Source organism: Salmo trutta, chromosome 24 (assembly GCF_901001165.1).
Source record: "Salmo trutta chromosome 24, fSalTru1.1, whole genome shotgun sequence".
NCBI classification, from domain to species: Eukaryota; Metazoa; Chordata; class Actinopteri; order Salmoniformes; family Salmonidae; genus Salmo; species Salmo trutta.
The window spans coordinates 5151390-5175425 of record NC_042980.1 but is presented as its reverse complement, the minus strand read 5'-3'; the positions used below and the strand labels follow the sequence as shown (position 1 = coordinate 5175425).

Here is a 24036-nt window from a genome sequence, read left to right as displayed (position 1 = left end):
CTGCAAAATGACCTCCAGCAGGCCACAAATGTGCATGTGTCTGCTCAAACGGTCAGAAACAGACTCCATGAGGGTGGTATGAGGGCCCGACGTCCACAGGTGGGGGTTGAGTTTACAGCCCAACACCGTGCAGGACGTTTGGCATTTGTCAGAGAACACCAAGATTGGCAAATTCACCACTGGCGCCCTGTGCTCTTCACAGATGAAAGCAGGTTCACACTGAGCACGTGACAGATGTGATAGAGTCTGGAGACGCCGTGGAGAACGTTCTGCTGCCTGCAACATCCTCCAGCATGACCGGTTTGGCGGTGGGTCAGTCATGGTGTGGGGTGGCATTTCTTTGGGGGGCCGCACAGCCCTCCATGTGCTCGCCAGACCCCTCCTCAGACCCCTTGTGAGACCATATGCTGGTGCGGTTGGCCCTGGGTTCCTCCTAATGCAAGACAATGCTAGACCTCATGTGGCTGGAGTGTGTCAGCAGTTCCTGCAAGAGGAAGGCATTGATGCTATGGACTGGCCCGCCCGTTCCCCAGACCTGAATCCAATTGAGCACATCTGGGACATCATGTCTCGCTCCATCCACCAACGCCACGTTGCACCACAGACTGTCCAGGAGTTGGCGGATGCTTTAGTCCAGGTCTGGAAGGAGATCCCTCAGGAGACCATCCACCACTTCATCAGGAGCATGCCCAGGCGTTGTAGGGAGGTCATACAGGTACATGGAGGCCACACACACTACTGAGCCTCATTTTGACTTGTTTTAAGGGCATTACATCAAAGTTGGATCAGCCTGTAGTGTGGTTTTCCACTTTAATTTTGAGTGTGACTCCAAATCCAGACCTCCATGGGTTGATAAATTGGATTTCCATTGATTATTTTTGTGTGATTTTGTTGTCAGCACATTCAACTATGTAAAGAAAAAAGTATTTAATAAGATTATTTATTTCATTCAGATCTAGGATGTGTTGTTTAAGTGTTCCCTTTATTTTTTTGAGCAGTATATGTAAAAACATACACATTTTACCCTCTGGGAAGAGTGTTGTGTTTGCAACTTTTAGTTGTAAAATGGTTTATTTTCAGGTTAGACCACCCTTGGCAAATTATAGACTACTCTGTAATACACCTACTCTGAGCTGATACCCCTGAAATAACATAATAAGAATAGTCAACTTTGACCCCCCTTCCAACATCCTCTGGTTAGCACCGTGACACTCCATTATAGGACCCTTAAGGACCATGGTACTACACTTCCTAGCAGACAATTACTAGTCATTAGTTATGTCATACAGAAACTTTTGTTCCAATGTCTTAATCATTCCACTTGGGGATGCCTATTTGTTTTCTGCACTTTGCCTTTGGATAGGCTATCGTGGATGTGATTAAGAGACAAAATGCATTTTCTCATAATAATAATAATGAGTTGAATAGAGAGATATAGAATGGCCATTTACAGTGAAAAACATGTATGAAAAGCAATATACCGGAGGCGAACATAACAAACAGTTCTGTTTCTCTCTAGACTATTTGTCCTATTTGTACCCTTTGAATTGATATGTAGGCTACGTGTGTCTTTTTTAAATTGATGCAATTTTGTCCTCGAGCCGGTCTTGTCTATTAAAGTTCTGTATTATGTCATGGTTCATGTTTTGTGTGGACCCCAGGAAGAGTAGCTGCTGCTTTCGCAACAGCTAATGGGGATCCAAATAAAATACCAAAAATATCAATACCAAGTACAAGGACACAGCACTTGTAAATGCTGTTCCTGTAAGTACATATTGGCCTGACAGCTAACCCGAGTTGGGCTTTGTTTTTATATTTGTGCTTTGTATCGCTCGCACAGTCTTATGCCGCGACAAGAGCTACTGGATTGGTAAAAGCTTGTTTGTTTGTTATTGTGAACAATTGAATCATACAGATGAAAAACCATATGAATCATTATAAAAAGTATGAGGAAAAAATGACATTTGATGTGGTATACACATCCCCCCAATTTAAAAATAAATATTTAACAATATCATTTTCTTTTAAGCACATATGGTTCTACATTTTCTACGCAGTTTTGTAAAACTAATAAATACTGAGGGCACAACAGTCAAATCTATACGATGGCAGTGGGAATTGAGGCAATGCAAATCCACCTCAGGGCTAAAACTCAAGGTCCTTAATTAATCTGGATGGTTGTACAGTCGTCTCAAATAAAACTGTGAAGGACCTCGGCGTTACTCTGGACCCTGATCTCTCTTTTGAAGAACATATCAAGACTGCTTCAAGGACAGCTTTTTTCCATCTACGTAACATTGCAAAAATCAGAAACTTTCTGTCCAAAAATGACGCAGAAAAATTAATCCATGCTTTTGTTACTTCTAGGCTCGACTACTGCAATGCTCTACTTTCCGGCTACCCGGATAAAGCACTAAACAAACTTCAGTTAGTGCTAAATACGGCTGCTAGAATCCTGACTAGAACCAAAAAATTTGATCATATTACTCCAGTGCTAGCTTCCCTACACTGGCTTCCTGTTAAGGCAAGGGCTGATTTCAAGGTTTTACTGCTAACCTACAAAGCATTACATGGGCTTGCTCCTACCTATCTTTCCGATTTGGTCCTGCCGTACATACCTACACGTACGCTACGGTCACAAGACGCAGGCCTCCTAATTGTCCCTAGAATTTCTAAGCAAACGGCTGGAGGTAGGGCTTTCTCCTATAGAGCTCCATTTTTATGGAATGGTCTGCCTACCCATGTGAGAGACGCAGACTCAGTCTCAACCTTTAAGTCTTTACTGAAGACTTATCTCTTCAGTAGGTCCTATGATTAAGTATAGTCTGGCCCAGGAGTGTGAAGGTGAACGGAAAGGCTGGAGCAACGAACCGCCCTTGCTGTCTCTGCCTTGTCGGTTCCCCTCTTCCCACTGGGATTCTCTGCCTCTAACCCTTTTACAGGGGCTGAGTCACTGACTTACTGGTGTTCTTCCATGCCGTCCATGGGAGGGGTGCGTCACTTGAGTAGGTTGAGCCACTGACGTGGTCTTCCTGTCTGGGTTGGCGCCCCCCCCTTGGGTTGTGCCGTGGCGGACATCTTTGTGGGCTATACTCGGCCTTGTCTTCGGACGGTAAGTTGGTGGTTGTAGATATCCCTCTAGTGGTGTGGGGGCTGTGCTTTGGCAAAGTGGGTGGGGTTATATCCTGCCTGTTTGGCCCTGTCCGGGGGTATCATCGGATGGGGCCACAGTGTCTTCTGATCCCTCCTGTCTCAGCCTCCAGTATTTATGCTGCAGTAGTTTATGTGTCGGGGGGCTAGGGTCAGTCTGTTACATCTGGAGTATTCTCTTGTCTTATCCGGTGTCCTGTGTGAATGTAAATATGCTCTCTCTAATTCTCTCTTTCTTTCTTTCTTTCTTTCTCTCGGAGGACCTGAGCCCTAGGACTACCTGGCATGATGACTCCTTGCTGTCCCCAGTCCACCTGGCCATGCTGCTGCTCCAGTTTCAACTGTTCTGCCTGCGGCTACGGAACCCTGACCTGTTCACCGGACGTGCTTGTTGCACCCTCGACAATTACTATGATTATTATTATTTGACCATGCTGGTCATTTACGAACATTTTAACATCTTGACCATGTTCTGTTATAATATCCACCCGGCACAGCCAGAAGAGGACTGGCCACCCCTCATAGCCTGGTTCCTCTCTAGGTTTCTTCCTAGGTTTTTGGCCTTTCTCAGGAGTTTTTCCTAGGGAGTTTTTCCCAGCCACCGTGCTTCTTTCACATGCATTGCTTGCTGTTTGGGGTTTTAGGCTGGGTTTCTGTACAGCACTTTGAGATTTCAGCTGATGTACGAAGGGCTATATAAATAAATTTGATTTGATTTGATTTGATTTAAGGGACGTTTTGAACAAAGAGAGAACAACAGAAAGAACAAACAAACATGTTAATCTAAAAAAGATTGCATCCATCTACTCACAAAGATGATAGTCAGCTTCCATCTTCCCGCAAAAAGACATGGATTTAACCAAGGGTTTAACCAACACACTTAGTTCAACACACATCTAATTTGTTATGTACAGTAGCACATATAAATTTAATCTATTTCTATGCAGTAGCCTATGTTTACTCATCCCAAGGGTCCTGGGGGTGTAGATGTAAATGTATCTAAAACTGTAAGTATCATTAATAAAACTCTCGCCCTTAAGAATAGAGAAACAAAGGCCCACCACCACATCATATTTCTGTGTTCTCTGATCCTGAAAACAGATTCACATCTGTATCTGTTATTGTGGTGAAAGGAGACCCCTTCAGGTGACCAGGAGTACTGCACCAACCAGAGGCTAGTGGTTTTAGTCTGGCATCCAAACTCATGTGCTCAGTTTAACCATAGTTCCACTTCACAATATGGTTTGGATTCCAGGCTATGGGAGATCACCTGGTGTGCCAAACTGGATGCAGTTCTCCAGGGTGCGCACAAAGTCTCCGTCGCTCAGTTTGATGATGTGCAGACTGTTGGCCTTCTCCATGTTCTTTACCCACTTGTTTGCCTGGCCCTGGGGGTCGATCATCAGGGGCCACCGTCGGGCATTGCTGCACACACACACACACACACACACACACACACACACACACACACACACACACACACACACACACACACACACACACACACACACACACAAAGAGAGCAGTTAGGCACAATTGATACATGACACACGCACACAGGTGCACACACAGTGTGGCCAGGGCTCGAAATGAAAGGGGACGAAAAAAAATTATGCCTGGGATGGTTCAAAACAGATGTTGGGACAGTTGCGGGACGATAAGCCAGAAAAATATATAACAGTGGTTCGATACTAAAATGTTTAAACACAAAGACAAGGTTGAAACAGATCACAACATTTACAGTTGAAGTCGGAAGTGTACATACACTTAGGTTGAAGTCATTAAAACACATTTTTCAACCACTCCACAAATGTCTTGTTAACAAAATATAGTTTTGCCTAGTTGGTTAGGATATCTACATTGTGCATGACACAAGTAATATTTCCAACAATTGTTTACAGATAGATTAATTCACTGTATCACAATTCCAGTGGGTCAGAAGTTTAAATACACCACGTAGACTATGCCTTTAACCTGTCTGGGGTATGTGGGACGATTTCGTCCCACCTACGTAACAGCTACTGAAATTCCAGTGGCGCGATTTTTGAATCGTTAGAAATACTATTACTTCAATTTCTCAAACATATGACTATTTTACAGCTATTTAAAGACAAGAATCTCGTTAATCTAACCCCACTGTCCGATTTCAAAAAGGCTTTACAACGAAAGCAAAACATTAGATTATGTCAGCAGAGTGCCCAGCCAGAAAAAATCAGACAGCCATTTTTCAAGCTAGCATATCATGTCACATAAACCCAAACCACAGCTAAATGCAGCACTAACCTTTGATGATCTTCATCAGATGACACACCTAGGACATTGTGTTATACAATACATGCATGTCTGTTCAATCAAGTTCATATTTATATCAAAAAACAGCTTTTTGCATTAGCATGTGACGTTCAGAAAACGCATAACCCCCTGCAAACTTCCGTTGAATTTACTAACAGTTTGCTAAATTACTCACGATAAACGTTCACAAAAAGCATAACAATTATTTTAAGAATTATAGATACATTACTCCTCTATGCACTCGATATGTCCGATTTTAAAATAGCTTTTCGGATTAAGCACATTTTGCAATAATCTAAGTACATAGCCCGGCATTACAGGGCTAGCTATTTAGATACCCACCCAGGTCAGCCTCCACCAAAATCACATTTCCTATAAGAAAAATGTTCTTACCTTGCTTGTTCTTCATCAGAATACACTGCCAGGACTTCTACTTCAATAACAAATGTAGGTTTGGTCCCAAATAATCCATCGTTATATCCAAACAGCGACGTTTTGTTCGTGAGTTCTAGAATGCTTCTTCCCGGTCTCGCGCATGGCGCATTGGCGTGTCAAAAATGTCTAAATATTCCATTACCGTACTTCGAAGCATGTCAACCGCTGTTTAAAACCAATTTTTATGCCATTTATGTCGTAGAGAAGTGATAATATTCCGACCGGTAGTATGCATTGAGCCTAAACAGCCTCAGAAGCGACTCATGCACGCGCATCATTCAAAGGTCCTCGGAGCATCCACTTACAAAAGGCGATAATCTGTTTCAACCTGAGGCTCCCTCGTAAACCTTCAGTTATTTCGCGGGCTCTGAGAGCCTATTGGAGCCCTGGGAATTGTCACGTTACAGCTAAGATCCTTACTTTTCAATAAAAAGATGCAAGACGCACGACTCCTTGTCAGACAGGGTACTTCCTGCTTGAAACCTTGTCAGGTTTTTGCCTGCCATAGGAGTTCTGTTATACTCACAGACACCATTCAAACAGTTTTAGAAAATTCAGAGTGTTTTCTATCCAAACCTGAACAATAATATGCATATTCTAGCTTCTGAGTTGGTGTAGGAGGCAGTTAAAAATGGGAACATATTTTTTCCAAAATTCTCAATACTGCCCCCTACCCCAAACAGGTTAACTAGCTTGGACAATTCTGGAAATTATGTCATGCTTTAGAAGCTTCTGATAGGCTAATTGACATCCATTGAGTCAATTGGAGGTGTACCTGTGGATGTATTTCAAGGCCTACCTTCAAACTCAGTGCCTCTTTGCTTGACATCATGGGAAAATCTAATGAAATCAGCCAAGACCTCAGAAAGAAAATTGGAGACCTCCACAAGTCTGGTTCATCCTTGGGAGCAATTTCCAAACGCCTGAAGGTACCACGTTCATCTGTACAAACAATAGTACGCAAGTATAAACACCATGGGACCACGCAGCCGTCATTCCGCTCAGGAAGGAGACGCGTTATGAATCCTAGAGATGAACGTAGTTTGGTGCGAAAAGTGCAAATCAATCCCAGAACAACAGCAAAGGACCATGTGAAGATGCTGGAGGAAACAGGTACAAAAGTACCTATATCCACAGTAAAACCTGTCCTATATCGACATAACCTGAAAGGCTGCTCAGCAAGGAAGAAGCCACTGCTCCAAAACCGCCATAAAAAAGCTAGACCACGGTTTGCAACTGCACATGGGGACAAAGATCATACTTTTTGGAGAAATGTCCTCTGGTCTGATGAAACATAATGACCATTGTTATGTTTGGAGAAAAAAAGGGGAGGCTTGCAAGCCGAAGAACACCATCCCAACCGTGAAGCACGGGGGTGGCACAATCACGTTGTGGGGGTGCTTTGTTGCAGGAGGGGCTGGTGCACTTCACAAAATCATGAGGAAGGAAAATTATGTGGATATATTAAAGCAACATCTCAAGACATCAGTCAGGAAGTTAAAGTTTGGTCGCAAATGGGTCTTCCAAATGGACATTGACCCCAAGCATACTTCTAAAGTTGTGGCAAAATGGCTTAAGGACAACAAAGTCAAGGTATTGGAGTGGCCATCACAAAGCCCTGACCTCAATCCTAACATTTGTGGGCAGAAATGAAAAAGCATGTGCGAGCAAGGAGGCCTACAAACCTGCCACAATAAGTTGGCCAACTTATTGTGGGATGCTTGTGGAAGGCTCCCCGAAACGTTTGACCCAAGTTAAACAATTTAAAGGCAATGCTACCAAATACTAATTGAGTGTATGTAAACTTCTGACCCACTGGGAATGTGATGAAAGATATAAAAGCTGAAATAAATCATTCTCTCTACTGTCATGACGTTGGCCTCTTTGGGTACAGGGAGGACAGTTGGCCCCCTCCCCTTTGTACCATCCCCCAACATACCTTCCCCCCAACCCAGGCCCTGTGTGAAAGGGTTGTAAAAACTCTAAGAGGAGAATCTCCTACCACATGTTTCATAGAGAGACAAAGGAAATTCTTCCAACTCATAGAATTGGAGAACCGAGCGACATGTGTGTTCTGGAGAAGGTATGGAAGATTGGTGAAGAATCCAGCTACGAACTGGTCCGCTTGGTACAATTTTGTGATACTCAGAAGAGACAATATAGCCATATTACCATAAAACTGTTTATATAATAGCCTCAGCGATGAGACTTGCATCATAATGGTTGTATAAAATGTATTAATAAGGATAAAGCTATTTGTAATACATTGAGATGCTATGTACTGATGTTAATGTGATAGAATTGGATTTCTGTACCAAGCTTCACTCAGCCATCGGCACGCCCCCAAGGGACACAGACAGGACCAGGCGTCATTTCACAAGCCTGTTCTAGGGTCACCTATAAAAACCCCCACCCTGATTTACTTTCTTAAGACCAGGCCTGCACTCCATGGCCAGTAGGTTTTACCATCCAATTCCTCTACTGAAAGTGAACTACACCACGTGGTTAACTTTTAGACTATCGAGACCGACAGAATAAGAACAAGTCTTTGATATTAATTATTAGTCTGCAGCTAAGTAAATTATATCATCGAACGCGAAGACCAACGAAACATCCATTCTATGACGACATTAATGAATGTCGCTTTGAAAGATCCATTCTAACCGAGAGAGAGAAAGAGAGAGAACTCTCCATCAGAACGACGCTCGAACAAGGATCCCGACGACACTGAGCGTAAATATATATTGATTGGAATTGTTCCCGAATGAGTGAGAGTTCAATTGTCAATTGTAATATTAATGAACTCTGTAGGTGTGCATCCTCAGCTGACTTTTATGATCCATTGTTCAACAGGCCGACCTGCCTGTTAGCCCATTAGGGCACATTACGCTACCAATCCTTTGTGAAGATAATTACTGTTTGTATGTTTTCTGTTAATTACTTAGTGTAGTAAATAAATGATTTTAAGACAATTGATGTATGGATGATTTTAGTAAAGACTGGGTTCGTGCAGATACAACAATTTACAACGTTTGGAATGAGACTGGACTCGAGGTAAAATACACCATTTAAACCAGAAGATAATCGGCCTATATTATAATATAGGTTAAGTTATATTAGGAAAATTATAACTTTGTAATCTGAATATTTTTCTTCGTGCCCCGATCTCCTAGTTAATTACGATTAATCAGTTTAATCGCGTGATAATAATTACAGGGAGTTAATTGATAAACATGTCTTCAGTTTAATGGTAACCCAAAGACACGACACTACTATTATTCTGACATTTCACATTCTTAAAATAAAGTGGTGATCCTAACTGATCTATGACAGGGATTTCTTACTAGGATTAAATGTCAGGAATTGTGAAAAACTGAGTTTAAACGTATTTGGCTAAGGTGTATGTAAACTTCCGACTTCAACTGTAGCTTTAAAGTTGATAAACTATCAATAATTCACATTACAAACGCAGCAATGTGTTCACTCGTCATGTGTTCACTCGCCATATGTGCGAATGTTCCAAAATGCTATTACTGGACAACACCATTCTCAAACGCACATCTGATGCCAGCATTTCTTATAATGCGACAGAGATTGATATTCAGCCTAATGGTATATATAGACTTAGAAAGAAGGAATATCTGAAGATGCAACAATAGGATTTTGCCTTACGGCCTTTGGACAGAATAAATGCTGGTTTCAGTGGCATACAGTACGAGGAAATCTTAGCTTTTTGCCTATGGTCGGATTTTGGCTGTAGAATATTAAAAGCAAGGTAAGAGAGGCTATGTAAAATGTCCAGGTTTCAAACAATGATATAGCTGGCTAGGCATTGCATATGCAATTATTTAGGTTATGGAAATGTATAATATTAGAATATCATTCCAATGTTGGGCAAATAGGCCTATTAGAATGCACATTTTACTCTCTCCCAGACTGTCTGCTGCCCGCCAGCCAGGAGTTGAGGTTTCGTGTGTTGGGGGTTGCTGTGGCATTTGCATTATCTGTAGGCTATGGCTAGCTACTATGGTATTCAAGAGAATATGGTTGTCTCCCTGACCTGCACCGAATGCACACTGTAAAATGTGCAAAGTCTTTCTGCCTCGCGCTGCAACACTGCCTGGCTTGGGGCTGTGCGTGCGTACATGAAGAGCTGAAACGGAAGGCTATTAAACTGAGACTTTGTCCTTGTGTTCCTTGGCTATTTACATAGTTTTGTTCACAAGCTAGGTTGTTTGTCAATGTTTGAGTTCCAACTGCTAGGGAAGAGAAACAAGGCAGATACTAGTCAGACTCTCAATCTCACAGGCACAAACATGACTGAAGTCGCATTACCACGGTAACCTCCCACCCTTAAAGGGGAAGGTGAAAATGTCTGTCTCATCTGTAATATTTTGGTCAAAAGACTCAGGTCACAGAAAATAGTAATGAAACAATAAACCACGTTACATTTTACTAGTAATAGATTTATTGTTATAGAAACATCACAAAGCACGCTCATACGTTTTTTTGTATTTTGTTGGTGTAATTTTTGTGCAAATCTTTGTTTGGGACGGTTCAAGTTAAGTTTGGGACAGCTGAAATTGCACTTCGGGACGGTGAGGAAAATGGTTAGTTGCGAGCCCCGAGTGTGGCTCTGCCTAGGCAGTCAAAAGGAGAGACCTATGGTTCTTGCATTAAGTAACTGAACATGGTGAGTGGGATTGAAACGTAGGTAGGTAGCCTAGCGGTGAGTGTTGGGCCAGCAACCCAAAGGTCGCTGGTTCGAATCCCCGAGCCAACTAGGTGAAAAATCTGTCGATGTGCTATTGAGCAAGGCTGTTGGCATACAATGGCTGCCATGTATCACCAGAGGGGGTTGCTAAAAGTACTCTAAGTGGTGGCTGAGGTAATATGTTTGCTTAGGTTGTGGACTTACGAGATGATGATGCCATTGTCTACAGAAAAGCTGTCCGATGGCAGCCCGGCGATGGTCCAACTGCGGATCTTGACCGGCTCTCCCAGCGAGTTCATCAGGGACATGTTGCTGGAGCACGGGATGTCTCTGCTCTTACACAGCTCCATCCACTCCTCGGTCTGAGCCTGGAATGCACATACAAATAGACATGGGAGCACACCATCCCACGAGCACAGATCAAAAAGGAATAATTTCATATCGTCAGCTCATGAAAAAAAATATTTTAAATCACAAACATTTCCCACAATCGCAACAATGTTTTGATCAGTGTCATCTATTTTTTCATGACGGCTCATGTTTGTTGTTAAAAATACTTGCGTGAGAGGATGCGGGGGTAGCAATAATAACGTATTTTAAGGGAGACTCTTTGATGCAGTTCCTTTTGAGCATCATAGAAAAGCATACAAGTTAAATATTTAAACTATCTGGCGTCTTCTCGTCTTTGTCACATCAAAGCTCTTAGTGTTGACTGAGTCCCACTGCATCAAAACACACACAGGCAAACATGCACATAGACGTAAACACTCTCTCAAGTGCTCACTGACATGCAAACTGATTCTATGTCCCTGTATGTACCTTTTTTAATTTGTACAGTATCTACATGTGCTGTATACTGTATTTCTTTATGTCCCTCTATGTGCCAGCATGTTCATATACGCACCTGTATATCCATTTATGTCTTATGTTTTTACCTGTATGTCACTGTAACTCTATGTCCAAGTACGACCTGTTGCGCATTGGCACCGGGGATCCAATATCACCCTTTACATCATTGTATTTCATTGTTGGAGTCAATTCTATTTAATATCCTGGCAGTTGAATAGAACATGGAATTTCTCTCCAGGAATTATTTTCAATTCCTGTATTGACTGGATAATGTCATGAAAGAGGATATCCTTTGTATGTCTCTACCTTGTATTTACCTATTTTAACCAGTATGTCTATTCTGAGCCTGTATATCTGTGTGAGTACCTACAGTAAGTACCAGTCTTTCATGATGCCTGTGTGTAGCACCACTGTGTACCTACCTGTCTATAGCTGGAGGTGAATGCCCCCAGGTAGGCTACGATGGCTGACGAAATGAGGATGTCCCCTGTCAGGTTGGTGTAGAGGTCCCCAAGGTTAAAGGCTGTCTCGCTCCAGCGAGTCTTCTCGCCACCCAGCCCACCAATCAGCTGCTCAGCTCTCTCCAGCTTCTTGCTGCACAATTTCACCTAGAGGTTGAGAAGGGAAGGACAGGGCTGAGGATTTGTAACATTACCCGTCCGTGTCGCGTTCAGTAGTCACTAAATGGGAAAACGTTTTTTAAATAGTTAGAACCTTCACTGTTTCAAAACGGCTCGTTTTGTCTGTACTGAACATGAATATGGCCCTTTTTAAATAATGCAGAGGCAGAGGCTACCACTCCATAAAAATGCAATTATCATCTTGTTTTGATTGAATGATTGAAGGCAGGCTTTACCAACAATTTATCTTATAAGGACACTCAACAATGACACTCAATATCATTCCAAACATTTGTTCATAGAAGTTACTTTTGGAAGACATTTGAAAAAATAACAGTTCAATCTTATTGTCAATTGATGGCTATTTAATTCTCCCGTTTTAGCTTAGTATGGTTACTTTTCATGTTGAGAAAGTTTAAATGAAAATAGATAAAACTATATTAGAGTACTTGCATCTACTCCGATCGCCTGGGATAGCCCCTATATGATTGTAGGTCTTTTGGTGTTCAAAAGGTACCCTTCCCCAAATCTGTGCCTCGACACAATCCTGTCTCGGAGCTCTACGGACAATTCCTTTGATCTCATGGCTTGGTTTCTGCTCTGACATGCACTGTTAACTGTGGGACCTTATATAGACAGGTGTGTGTGTGCGCCTTTCCAAATCATGTCCAGTCAATTGAATTTACCACAGGTGGACTCCAACCAAGATGTAGTAACATTTGAAGGATAATCAATGGAAACAGGATGCACTTGAGCTACATTTAGAGACTCATAGCAAAGCGTTGACTTCGGTCGCCAGCTGTACGGTGTTTCCTCCGACACACTGGTGTGGCTGGCTTCCGGGTTAAGCGAGCAGTGTGTCAAGAAGCAGTGCAGCTTGGTAAGGTCGTGTTTGGGAGGACGCATGGCTCTCGCCCTTCACCTCTCCCGAGTCCGTATGGGAGTTGCAGGGATGGGACAAGACTGTAACTACCAATTGGATATCCCAAAAAAGGGGAAAAAAAACTACCAAAATAATATATAGATATATACAGTACCAGTCAAAAGTTAGATACGGGAGTGGCGCAGTGGTCTAAGGCTGTGCCACAAGAGATTCTGGGTTTGAGTCCAGGCTCTGTCGCAGCGTCGTCCGGGTTAGGGGAGGGTTTGGCCGGCAGTGATGTCCTTGTCCCATCGTGCACTAGCGACTCCTGTGGCGGGCCGAGCGCAGTGCACGCTAACACCATCGCCATGTGTACAGTGTTTCCTCCGACACAGTGGTACGGTTGGCTTCCGGGTTAAGTAGGCATTGTGTCAAGAAGCAGTGCGGCTTGGTTGGGTTGTATTTCGGAGGAGGCACGGCTCTTGACCATCTCCTCTCCTGAGTCCGTACGGGAGTTGCTTTGAGGAGACAAGACTGTTGTACCAATTGGATACAACAAAATTGGGGAGAAAAAGTTTTTAAAAAAAATCTACATTGTACATATGGAATCATGTAGTAAGCAAAAAAAAGTGTTAAACAAAACGAAATATCTTTTAGATTCTTCAAAGTAGCCACCCTTTGCCTTGATGACAGCTTTGCACACTCTTGGCATTCTCCAACCAGCTTCAACTGGAATGGTTTTCCAAAAGTCTTGAAGGAGTTCCCACATATGCTGAGCACTTGTTGGCTGCCTTTCCTTCACTCTGCGGTCCAACTCATCCCAAACCATCTCAATTGGGTTGAGGTCGGGTGATTGTGGAGGCCAGGTCATCTGATGCAGCACTCCATCACTCTTCTTCTTGGTCAAATAGCCCTTACACAACCCTGAGGTGTGTTGGGTCATTGTTATTTTAAAAAACAAATGATGGTATCACCGACAGTGTCACCAGCAAAGCACCATCACACCATCCCCTCCATGCTTCACGGTGGGAACCACATATGCACATGTCATCCATTCACCTATTCTGCGTCTCACAAAGACACAGTGGTTGGAACCAAAAATCTTACATTTGGACTCAGCAGACCAAAGGACAGATTTCCACCGGTCTAATATCCATTTCTCTTGTTTCTTGACCCAAGCAAGGGTCTTCTTATTGGTGTCCTTTAGTAGTGTTTTTTTATTCTTGCAGCAATTCGACCATGAAGGCCTGATTCATGCAGTCTCCTCTGAACGGTTGATGTTGAGATATGTGTTACTTGAACTCTGTGAAGCATTTATTTGGGCTGCAATTTCTGAGGCTGGTAACTCTAATGAACTTATCCTCTGCAGAAGAGGTAACTCTGGGTCTTCTTTTCCTTTGGTGGTCCTCATGAGAGCCAGTTTCATCATAGCGCTTGATGGTTTTTGCGACTGAACTTAAACAAACTTCCAAAGATCTTGAAATGTTCTGCATTGACTGGCCTTCATGTATTAAAAACTCTCTGGGATATGTGGGATTCAAATTCAAATTCCTCAAACATACAAGTATTATACACCATTTTAAAGCTTAACTTCTTGTTAATCCAGCCACAGTGTCTGATTTCAAAAAGGCTTTACAGCGAAAGCATACCATATGATTATGTTAGGTCAGCGCCTAGTCACAAAACAACATACAGCCATTTTCCAGCCAAAGAGAGGAGTCACAAAAAGCAGAAATAGAGATAAAATTAATCACTAACCTTTGATGATCTTCATCAGATGGCACTCATAGGACTTCATGTTACACAATACATGTATGTTTTGTTCGATAAAGTTCATATTCATATCCAAAAATCTCAGTTTACATTGGCGCGTTATGTTCAATAATGTTTGCCTCTGAAACATCCAGTGATTTTGCAGTGAGCCACATCAATTTACAGAAATACTCATCATAAACGTTGATATAAGATACAAGTGTTTAACATAGAATTAAAGATACACTTCTCCTTAATGCAACCGCTGTGTCAGATTTCAAAAAAGCTTTACGGCAAAAGCACACCATGTGATAATCTGAGTACAGCACTCAGACACCAAAACAAGCCATACAGATACCCGCCATGTTGTGGAGTCAACAAAACTCAGAAATAGCGTTATAAATATTCACTTACCTTTGATGATCTTCATCGGAATGCACTCCCAGGAATTGTTTTGTTTCGATAAAGTCCATATTTATGTCCAAATACCTCCTTTTTGTTCACGCATTCAGTTCACTATTCCAAATGCAGAAGGCACATGCACTAGATACAGACGAAAAGTAAAAAAAGTTGCATTACAGTTTGTATAAATATGTCAAACGATGTATAGAATCAATCGTTAGGATGTTTTTATCATAAATTTTCAATAATATTCCAACCGGACAATTCCTTTGTCTTCAGAAATGAAAAGGAACTCAACTCGCTCCCACGGCCGCCCAAAAGACTGAGCTCATGCCACTTTTCCAGACACCTGATTCCAATAGCTCTTATTCTTTCCCCATTCACAGTAGAAGCCTGAAACAACATTCTAAAGACTGTTGACATCTAGTTGAATCCTTAGGAAGTGCAATATGACCCCACAGACACTGTATATTGGATAGGTAATCACTTGAAAAACTACAAACCTCAGATTTCCCACTTCATGGTTGAATTTTTCTCAGGTTTTTGCCTGCCATATGAGTTCTGTTATACTCATAGACATCATTTAAACAGTTTTAGAAATGTCAGAGTGTTTTCTATCCAAATCTACTAATAATATGCATATCCTAGCTTATAACAGAGAACAGAACTGAAATGGCAGGTGAAACCCCAAGGACAACCCCCCCAATACATTTTCTTCTTTATCCTACCACTGATTGCAATGCTTGGCACTTTTATAATAGGGCAAAATCGTGCCCAATTGCAGTTCCTATGGCTTCCACTAGAAGTCAACAGTCTTTAGAAAGAGTTTCAGGCTGGTTTTTGGAAAAATGAGTCAGAAATTGTTTTTCTAGCTTTTCTAGGTGGCTCCCATTTCAGCTGTAGTGTTTCAAAGCGCGTAAATGAGAGCGCATTCTTTGGTATTTTTCTCCGGTAAAGACAATACCAATTTTTCGTCTTAAATTGTATAGTTTATTTGCGTATTAGGGTACCTATTGTTTGATTATAAACGTTGATTGACTTGTTTGGATAAGTTTATTGGTAAAGTTTGGGATTAATTTTGTATGCATTATGAAGGAGGGAAACCGAGTGGATTATTGACTGAAGCGCGCCAGCTAAACTGAGTTCTTATGGATAGAAAGAAGGACATTATCGAATAAAAGGACCATTTGTAATGTAACTGGGACCTTTTGGAGTGCCAACAAAAGATCTTCAAAGGTAAGGCATATATTATATCGCTATTTCTGACTTTCGTGTCGCAACTCCCTGGTTGAAAATGATTTGTTGTGCATTTGTGTGCTGGGCACTGTCCTCAGATAATCGCATGGTTTGCTTTCACCGTAAAGCCTTTTTGAAATCTGACACGGCGGCTGGATTAACAACAAGTTAAGGTTTATTTTGATGTATTGCACTTGTGATTTCATGAAAGTTAATATTTATAGTAATTTAATTTGAATTTGGCACTCTGCAATTTCACCGGAAATTGTCGAAATGGGACGGTAGCGTCCCACTAATCCGTAAGAAGTTAATGGATGTAATACTACAACAAATACATTTGTATTTTGGTCATAAACCATTATGTACATATTTGAAAGAAAGTAGATAGCTGCTAACCAGACCTGATTCTCTAGGTCAGCCTTCTTGTTCTTGTTGGCCTCCAGTGTCTGCTGCAGCTTTGCCAGTTTGTCCTGGACCTCTTTGAGGGCAGCCTGTTTTTTACGCAGGCTCTCCATGGCCACCTTCAGCTCCCCCTCGGCCTGAGCTAGCTTCTCCTTCTTAGGGGCCACCACTTTGGCCACTCTGAGCGAGAGGAGGAGAGAATATATATAGGTTGGGGTTCCATTCAGGAAATGTAACTTAACATTTTCTAATAATAACCACCAAGGCTTCTTTCAATTTACTTTAATAAAACAACTCAGTATCCTTGTGAGATTCAAGAATAGACTATATTGTACTGTACTATTCAATGCGATCACAATTATTCTTACACATTACAGCTCTACACATTACTCACTTGTCGTAGGATTCCATGGCGCGCACCCACTTGCACAGCCCCTCGGCGGCCGTGGAGGCGGTACGGATCTTCTCAGGGACAAAGTCTGGGTTGGTGATGTACTGTTTGCGGATAATGGCGATGAGGTGGGGTGGGATGTTTTCCTTGTCGTACTCGTGAAGGCTCTGAAGAAACTTCATGTCTCCAAGGAGCTTCTTGGCCGGGCCCCAGAAGTCCTCCACCTTCTTGCCGGAGCCCGAGGGGTCAGGGATGCGGTCCGGCTTCAGGCCCTTCAGGATGCAGATGGCCTCCATCACCAGCTTGACCGCCGGTGGAGGGCTCTTCATGGACTTGACCACTGTGATGTCCTAGACAAAGGAGCAAACAATCACAGTCACCAAGGGCTGAACTTTGTTTGGGCGTTGGCACATTTTTGGGCGCATTTCATGTTTATGAGAGATTTAGGCTATGCCAAAGTGTTGTGCACATGATTCTCAAGTTAGGATTTGGTCCTTTCAGCATCATCTTTATATAAAGTTATACATTGACTTAGCTGCATCCCAGATCTCTATACGCTTTAGCAAACTCTTCTGACCGGCTTGACAAAGAATGAATACAACAGAGATAAAGTGGCTGAACCACAAACTTATCTGGAGACAGGCTATCATTGATTGGGCCTAACATTTATATACAAAGAAGAATAAATATACTGAATATAGTTAAATGGCAATTGGAAAAATATCCTGCATTATTTTGGAAGGGGGGTGGGCAAAGGCTGAATTCTGAGAGGGGTTGGGATAAAGCAGAAGACAAGTCCATTGGAGATTGCTTTACATTGACTTTATAGTCCAATATCCCAATCGTTTTCCAACCTGGTTGGTTAGTGTGTCCAGAGCGGACAGGGCTGACTCCAGGATGGGCATGGCGATGGCCAGGTCGGCATCGCACTCGTCCTTGATGGCCTTGGCCGCCATGGCCTGTTCGTTGGCCACCGCCTCATCCACCTTCACCACCTTCTCCGTCTTGGCAACCTCCACCGACTCGTGCTCAATCACCACCATCATCTCATCCACCTCCTTGCTGGCCACACGCAGCTGCGGCTGCAGGGCCTCCAGTTCCACCTGCATGGTGGCTACCTGGGCGGCTGCAGACTCCAGCTTCTCCAAGCCCACTTCATAGCGGCGCTTCAGTTTCATTACTTCTCTGTGGATGCAGAGAGTGTTGGGTGTTTCAGCTTAATTATGTCAGTTTAATGGGTAGTAATATATTCATAACCACTGGCATAATATCAAAATCTCTTGCATCTATATTAAAAATTACTAACATTGACTCAGATCTGTTTAGTGCTCTCTTGCCAACAACCACAGGTGTTGGCTACACAACACAAATAGATCAGGGACCAGGCTATAAATGAATGTAAAAGCCACATATTTAGGGGGAAAAGATGTTGACTGTTTCTCAATCCAAAGGCAGCTGCCTGTTGGCTACCTTCCTCAAAGGGAAGCGTCCTTGTGGACTGAGAAACAGCCTTCTTGTTTTGACTGTTTCTTACGCTCTCTTCTTCTCCAACAGGGCCTTGAAGGTGGAGATGAGCTCCAGGTAGGAGGTGGGCGTGACATAGTTATGGCGCTGCAGCTCGGACAGGAAACAGGCCGACAGCTCGATGGTGGACGTGTGGAAGCTCTTGCACATGTTAATGCAGCCCATCCGCGACTCGTCCGTCATCTCGATGTCCTCCAGGAACCGTGAGGCCACCGCCTGCAGCGCGTCCTCCGGCCAGCTCTGGAAGGAGAGAGGAGAGGGTATAGGGTGAAGTTGCCCCTAGAGAAGCTGATCTTACATTAGTTTTGCAAGGTTAGGATTGGAGAGGGGAAGCTGATCCTAGATCAGAGTAAATGAAAAGCCTGACTGAGTTCCATAATTATATACAGTACCAGTCAAAAGTTTGGACACACCTACTCAATCCAGGGTTTTTCTTTATTTTTTACATTGTAAAATATTAGTGAAGACAAAAAAACTATGAAATAACACATGGAATCATGTAATAAGCAAAAAAGTGTTAAACAAATCAAAATAACTATGTTTAATTGTTAACAATTAAATGAATCATGTAACAATTAACTCATTAGTAATTTGGGCACCACGGAAGAAAATGTTTAAAGAGTTACCATCTCCCAAATGAAACTCTGGAAGATAAGTTATATATCGATAACAGTCACTTATTAATAATTACCTCATATCAGTCTAATTCTGAACAGTCGTAACCCTCTTGGATCTGCAAGAACCCCGACCTTTGCTCATCATTCAGTACCACACAAATTGATTTAATTATTTATTTACTAAGTAATTAAATAATAACAGAGAATACACACACACTTACATTAGACAAAAGGCTCCAGTGGACTGACAATATATGACGGCTTAATACACAGAGACAGAGAAGGGGGTTGGGAAAATAGAGACAGAGAAAAAGGCATTTATCGTGGATACATTCTAGGACTGTCTTCACATTAATCATATAAACACAGCAAAAAAGAAACGTCTCTTTTTCAGGACCCTGTCTTTCAAAGATAGTTCGTAAAAAAAGTGCTCTTCACTGACGAGTCGTGGATTTGTCTCACCAGGGGTGATAGTCGGGTTCGCGTTTATCGTCGAAGGAATGATCATTACACAGAGGCCTGTACTCTGGAGCGGGATAGATTTGGAGGTGGAGGGTCCGTCATGGTCTGGGGTGGTGTGTCACAGCATCATCGAACTGAGTTTGTTGTCATTGCAGGCAATCTCAACGCTGTGCGTTACAGGGAAGACATCCTACTCCCTCATGTTGTACCCTTCCTGCAGGCTCATCCTGACATGACCCTCCAGCATGACAATGCCACCAGCCATACTGCTCGTTCTGTGCGTGATTTCCTGCAAGACAGGAATGTCAGTGTTTCTGCCATGGCCAGCGAAGAGCCCGGATCTCAATCCCAGTGAGCACGTCTGGGACCTGTTGGATCGGAGGGCAAGTTCCCCCATAAATGTCCGGGAACTTGCAGGTGCAAGTTAGTCACATGTCTGTGGAACTTGATCAGTTTATGTCTCAGTTGTTGAATCACGTTATGTTCATACATGTTAAGTTTGCTGAAAATAAATGCAGAGTTTTTTTTCATTTATTTTTGCTGAGTTTACCTTGCACACTAACCGCCGCACGTTTTGGTAAGAAATAATGAATGTATTTACGTGTTGAATGTTTTCCTTTCATCGGGTATCTCTGTTGGACCCAGGCCTCCGTGAAAAGGGTTCCGTTGGGCCTTCTCCCAAATTAAGTGTAAGGCTCTGATTATCCACCAGAGGTCACAATGTCCTTCTTCTTATTTGTCTCTGGCTTCAATGCCTTGCCCTGTAGCCTTAAGCAGAACTAACAGGAAGGTGTTTTACGTTCACCTGTTCTGGAAGAGTGGTACTCTGAAGACAGCTAATCAGCCGTGTCAATGATCCCCAGGTGGATGGCGAGAGCAGTGTAGTCGATGATGGTTTGATGAGAGTACCAGGATGGTCCTACTTAAATTCACTTTTTTAGTTACAATACTTAGAACAGCTACTCAGCCGTAACATGATTGTTAGAGAGGCTACTTTGTCGTCTTCACCTCGTGTTGATTTTCAGGGTCGTAACCAATGGAGACCTACGCTGCAGCTTGAGTCCTTCTGGTCGGTGAAGTTATCTTCTTCACCTCATGTTGAGATTAAACATTTCAACCATTTAAGACATGTCACTCTCGCCTCATATGTCCTGGTCTGATATGTTAATTATTAGTCATTTTAAAACCTGTTGGGGATAGGGGGCAGTATTGAGAATTTTGAAAAAAATATGTGCCCATTTTTAACTGCCTCCTACACCAACTCAGAAGCTAGGATATGCATATTATTGTTCAGGTTTGGACAGAAAACACTCTGAATTTTCTAAAACTGTTTGAATGGTGTCTGTAAGTATAACAGAACTCATATGGCAGTCAAAACCCTGAGACAAATTCTGACAGGAAGTGGATACCTGATGTGTTGAATTACCTTTAAGCCTATGCCATTGAAACATACAGGGGCTTATTAATCGTTGAGCACTTCCTATGGCTTCCACTAGATGTCACCAGTCTTTACAAAGTGGTTTGAGTCTTCGACTGTGAGAACTGAACGAACAAGAGCCTTGGAACGGTGGTGGCCGACAAGACTCTGGCGCGCGAGTTCATGTTGGGTACTCTCGTTCCAATACGTTTTAAAAGAGAATGCAATCGTCCGCCTTGAATATTATTCATGTTCTGGTTGAAAAAGGCCCTAATGATTTATGTTATACAACGTTTGACATGTTTGAACGAACGTAAATATTTGTTCTCCCCTCTTTCATGAAGAGAAGTCCGGCGGGCTTAGATCATGTGTTAACAACACAGAGCTTTTTGGACATAAATTATGAGCTTTTTCGAACAAAACTACATTTGTTATCGACCTGGGATTCCTGGAAGTGACATCTGATGAAGAGAATCAAAGGTAATGGATTATTTACATAGTATTTTCGATTTTAGATCTCTCCAACATGGCGGTTAGTCTGTATCGCAAAGCGTATTTTTCTGGGCGCAGTGCTCAGATTATTGCAAAGTGTGATTTCCCAGTAAGGTTATTTTTAAATCTGGCAATCCGGTTGCGTTCAAGAGATGTAAATCTATAATTCTTTGAATGACAATATAATATTTTACCAATGTTTTCGAATAGTAATTATTTAATTTGTTGTGCTGATTTGACTGGCGGTATTGGAGGGAAAAGATTTCCTCAACATCAACGCCATAGTAAAACGCTGTTTTTGGATATAAATATGAACTTGATAGAACAAAAAATGCATGTATTGTCTAACATAATGTCCTAGGAGTGTCATCTGATGGAGATTGTCAAAGGTTAGTGCATAATTTTAGCTGGTTTTCTGCTTTTGGTGACGCGTGTCTTTGCATTGACAAAACATTACACACAGCTATTTTCAATGTACTGTCCTAACATAATCTAACTTTATGCTTTCGCCGTAAAGCCTTTTTGAAATCGGACAACGTGGTTAGATTAAGGAGATGTTTATCTTTCAAAGGGTGTAAGATAGTTGTATGTTTGAGAAATTTGAATTATGACATTTAATTTTTTTCAAATTTGGCGCTCTTGATATTTCACCTGTTGTTGATAGGGTGTACCAGGGTTGGGACGCTTGCGTCCCACATAGCCCATAGAGGTTTTAAGCACTCTGACCTCATTTGGGGCATGGCTACTTAATGTGCAAAGGATATAATTAGAAGTTATCTCCTATGACTCCTAAAATCACATTCCTATTTTAACACAAATAGTTTCATCCATTTACAAATCACATAGACAACGTATTAGATGGAAACTTGACAGCTAGAGGGGGTTTCCTTCCGAAGTTACAGTATTTGGTTCCTACAGTTTTTAATAACATCACTAAATAAAAAGCAAAATAACAATAGCCCTATTTGGTAAAATAAAAAGTCCATATTATGACAAGAACAGCTCAAATAAGCAAAAAGAAACGACAGTCCATCATTACTTTAAGACATGAAGGTCAGTCAATCAGGAATATTTCAAGAGCTTTGAAAGTTTCTTCAAGTCGGTCACAAAAACCATCAAGCTGTCACACCCTGATCTGTTTCACCTGTCTTCGTGCTTGTCTACATTTACATTTTATCCAGAGCGACTTACAGTAGTGAATGCATACTTCTAATTTAATTTCATGCATTTTTTTTTTTGTACTGGCCCCCCGTGGGAATCGAACCCAAAACCCTGGCGTTGCACACACCATGCTGGCGTTGCAAACACCATGCTCTACCAACTGAGCCACAGGGAAGATGTACTCGTACCCCTTTCCATACCATCCTGCTGTGGGGGAACCAGTCAAAATCTCTCCGGATACTCAACGACTCTGGGGCCGATGACAGTTTTTTGGACAATACCCTGGCGTCCGAGCTGGGCATCCCCACTCATTCCCTTTCCATTCCAATGGACGTTAGAGAGTGCTGGACGGCCGCTCTATAGCCCGGGTCACCCAACTACCACTCCCATCAGCCCACGAGTGTCAGGGAACCACAGCGAGGCAATGCAGTTTATGCTAATTAAGTCTCCTCAGGTTCCTGTGGTACTGGGATATTCTTGGCTCCAGCAACACAATCCTATCATAGACTGGACTGCTGGTGCCATCATGAGCTGCAGCCCGTTCTGCCATGGCCATTGTCTGAAGTCAGCACAGCCTGCCCCGGGTCATCTTCCTGTGCCCCGGACCTCTTCGCCATTCCCGCGGAGTACTAGCACCTCCGGGATGTTTTCAGTAAGGCCCGGGCCACTTCCTCCACACCGACCCTATGACTGCGGGATTGACCTTTTCCCAGGCACCACACCACCCCGGGGACGACTGTACTCTCTGTCAGGTCTGGGGACAAGGCTATGGAGATCTACATCAAGGACTCCCTAGCTGCAGGGTGTATCCGTCCTTCTGCCCTCCCCCGCAGGGTAGAGTTCTTCTTTGTGGAGAAGAAAAACAAAACCCTGCGCCGTGCATCGACTACCAGGGCCTCAATGACCGCTACCCGCTACCACTCATCACCTCGGCCTTCGAGACGCTCCAGGGCACCACCATATTCTCCAAGTTGGGCCTGCGGAACGCCTACCACCTGGTGCGGATACAGGAAGGGGACAAGTGGAAGACTGTCTTTAACACGGCCAGTGGTCACTACGAATACCTGGTCATGCCAGTTGGCCTTACCAACGCCCCAGCTGTGTTCCAGGCCCTGGCAACATGTTGAACCCGGTTCGTCTTCATTCGGTGGTGAATTGGCCCCAGCCTACGTCCAGAATGCAGCTGCAACGTTTCCTGGGATTTGCCTACTTTTATTGCCGCTTTATCGGGGTTAAAGCATCCTGGCTTCCCCCGTCT

At 42.8% G+C, this 24036-nt stretch overlaps 1 protein-coding gene across 2 annotated transcripts in view; it reads right to left on the bottom strand.

The window, feature by feature from the left end:
- dnah7 (dynein, axonemal, heavy chain 7) overlaps nt 1-24036 on the bottom strand; it is a 247939-nt gene that overhangs the window by 101145 nt on the left and 122758 nt on the right. For both annotated transcript variants that reach the window (XM_029710817.1, XM_029710818.1), the window contains exons 44-50: nt 18640-18869; nt 17960-18290; nt 17109-17455; nt 16714-16894; nt 11863-12048; nt 10796-10959; nt 4421-4575 (exon numbers count right to left, since the gene is read on the bottom strand). In XM_029710817.1, the coding sequence (XP_029566677.1) occupies nt 4421-4575; nt 10796-10959; nt 11863-12048; nt 16714-16894; nt 17109-17455; nt 17960-18290; nt 18640-18869 (1594 nt within the window). The remainder of the gene's footprint in view (nt 1-4420; nt 4576-10795; nt 10960-11862; nt 12049-16713; nt 16895-17108; nt 17456-17959; nt 18291-18639; nt 18870-24036) is intronic.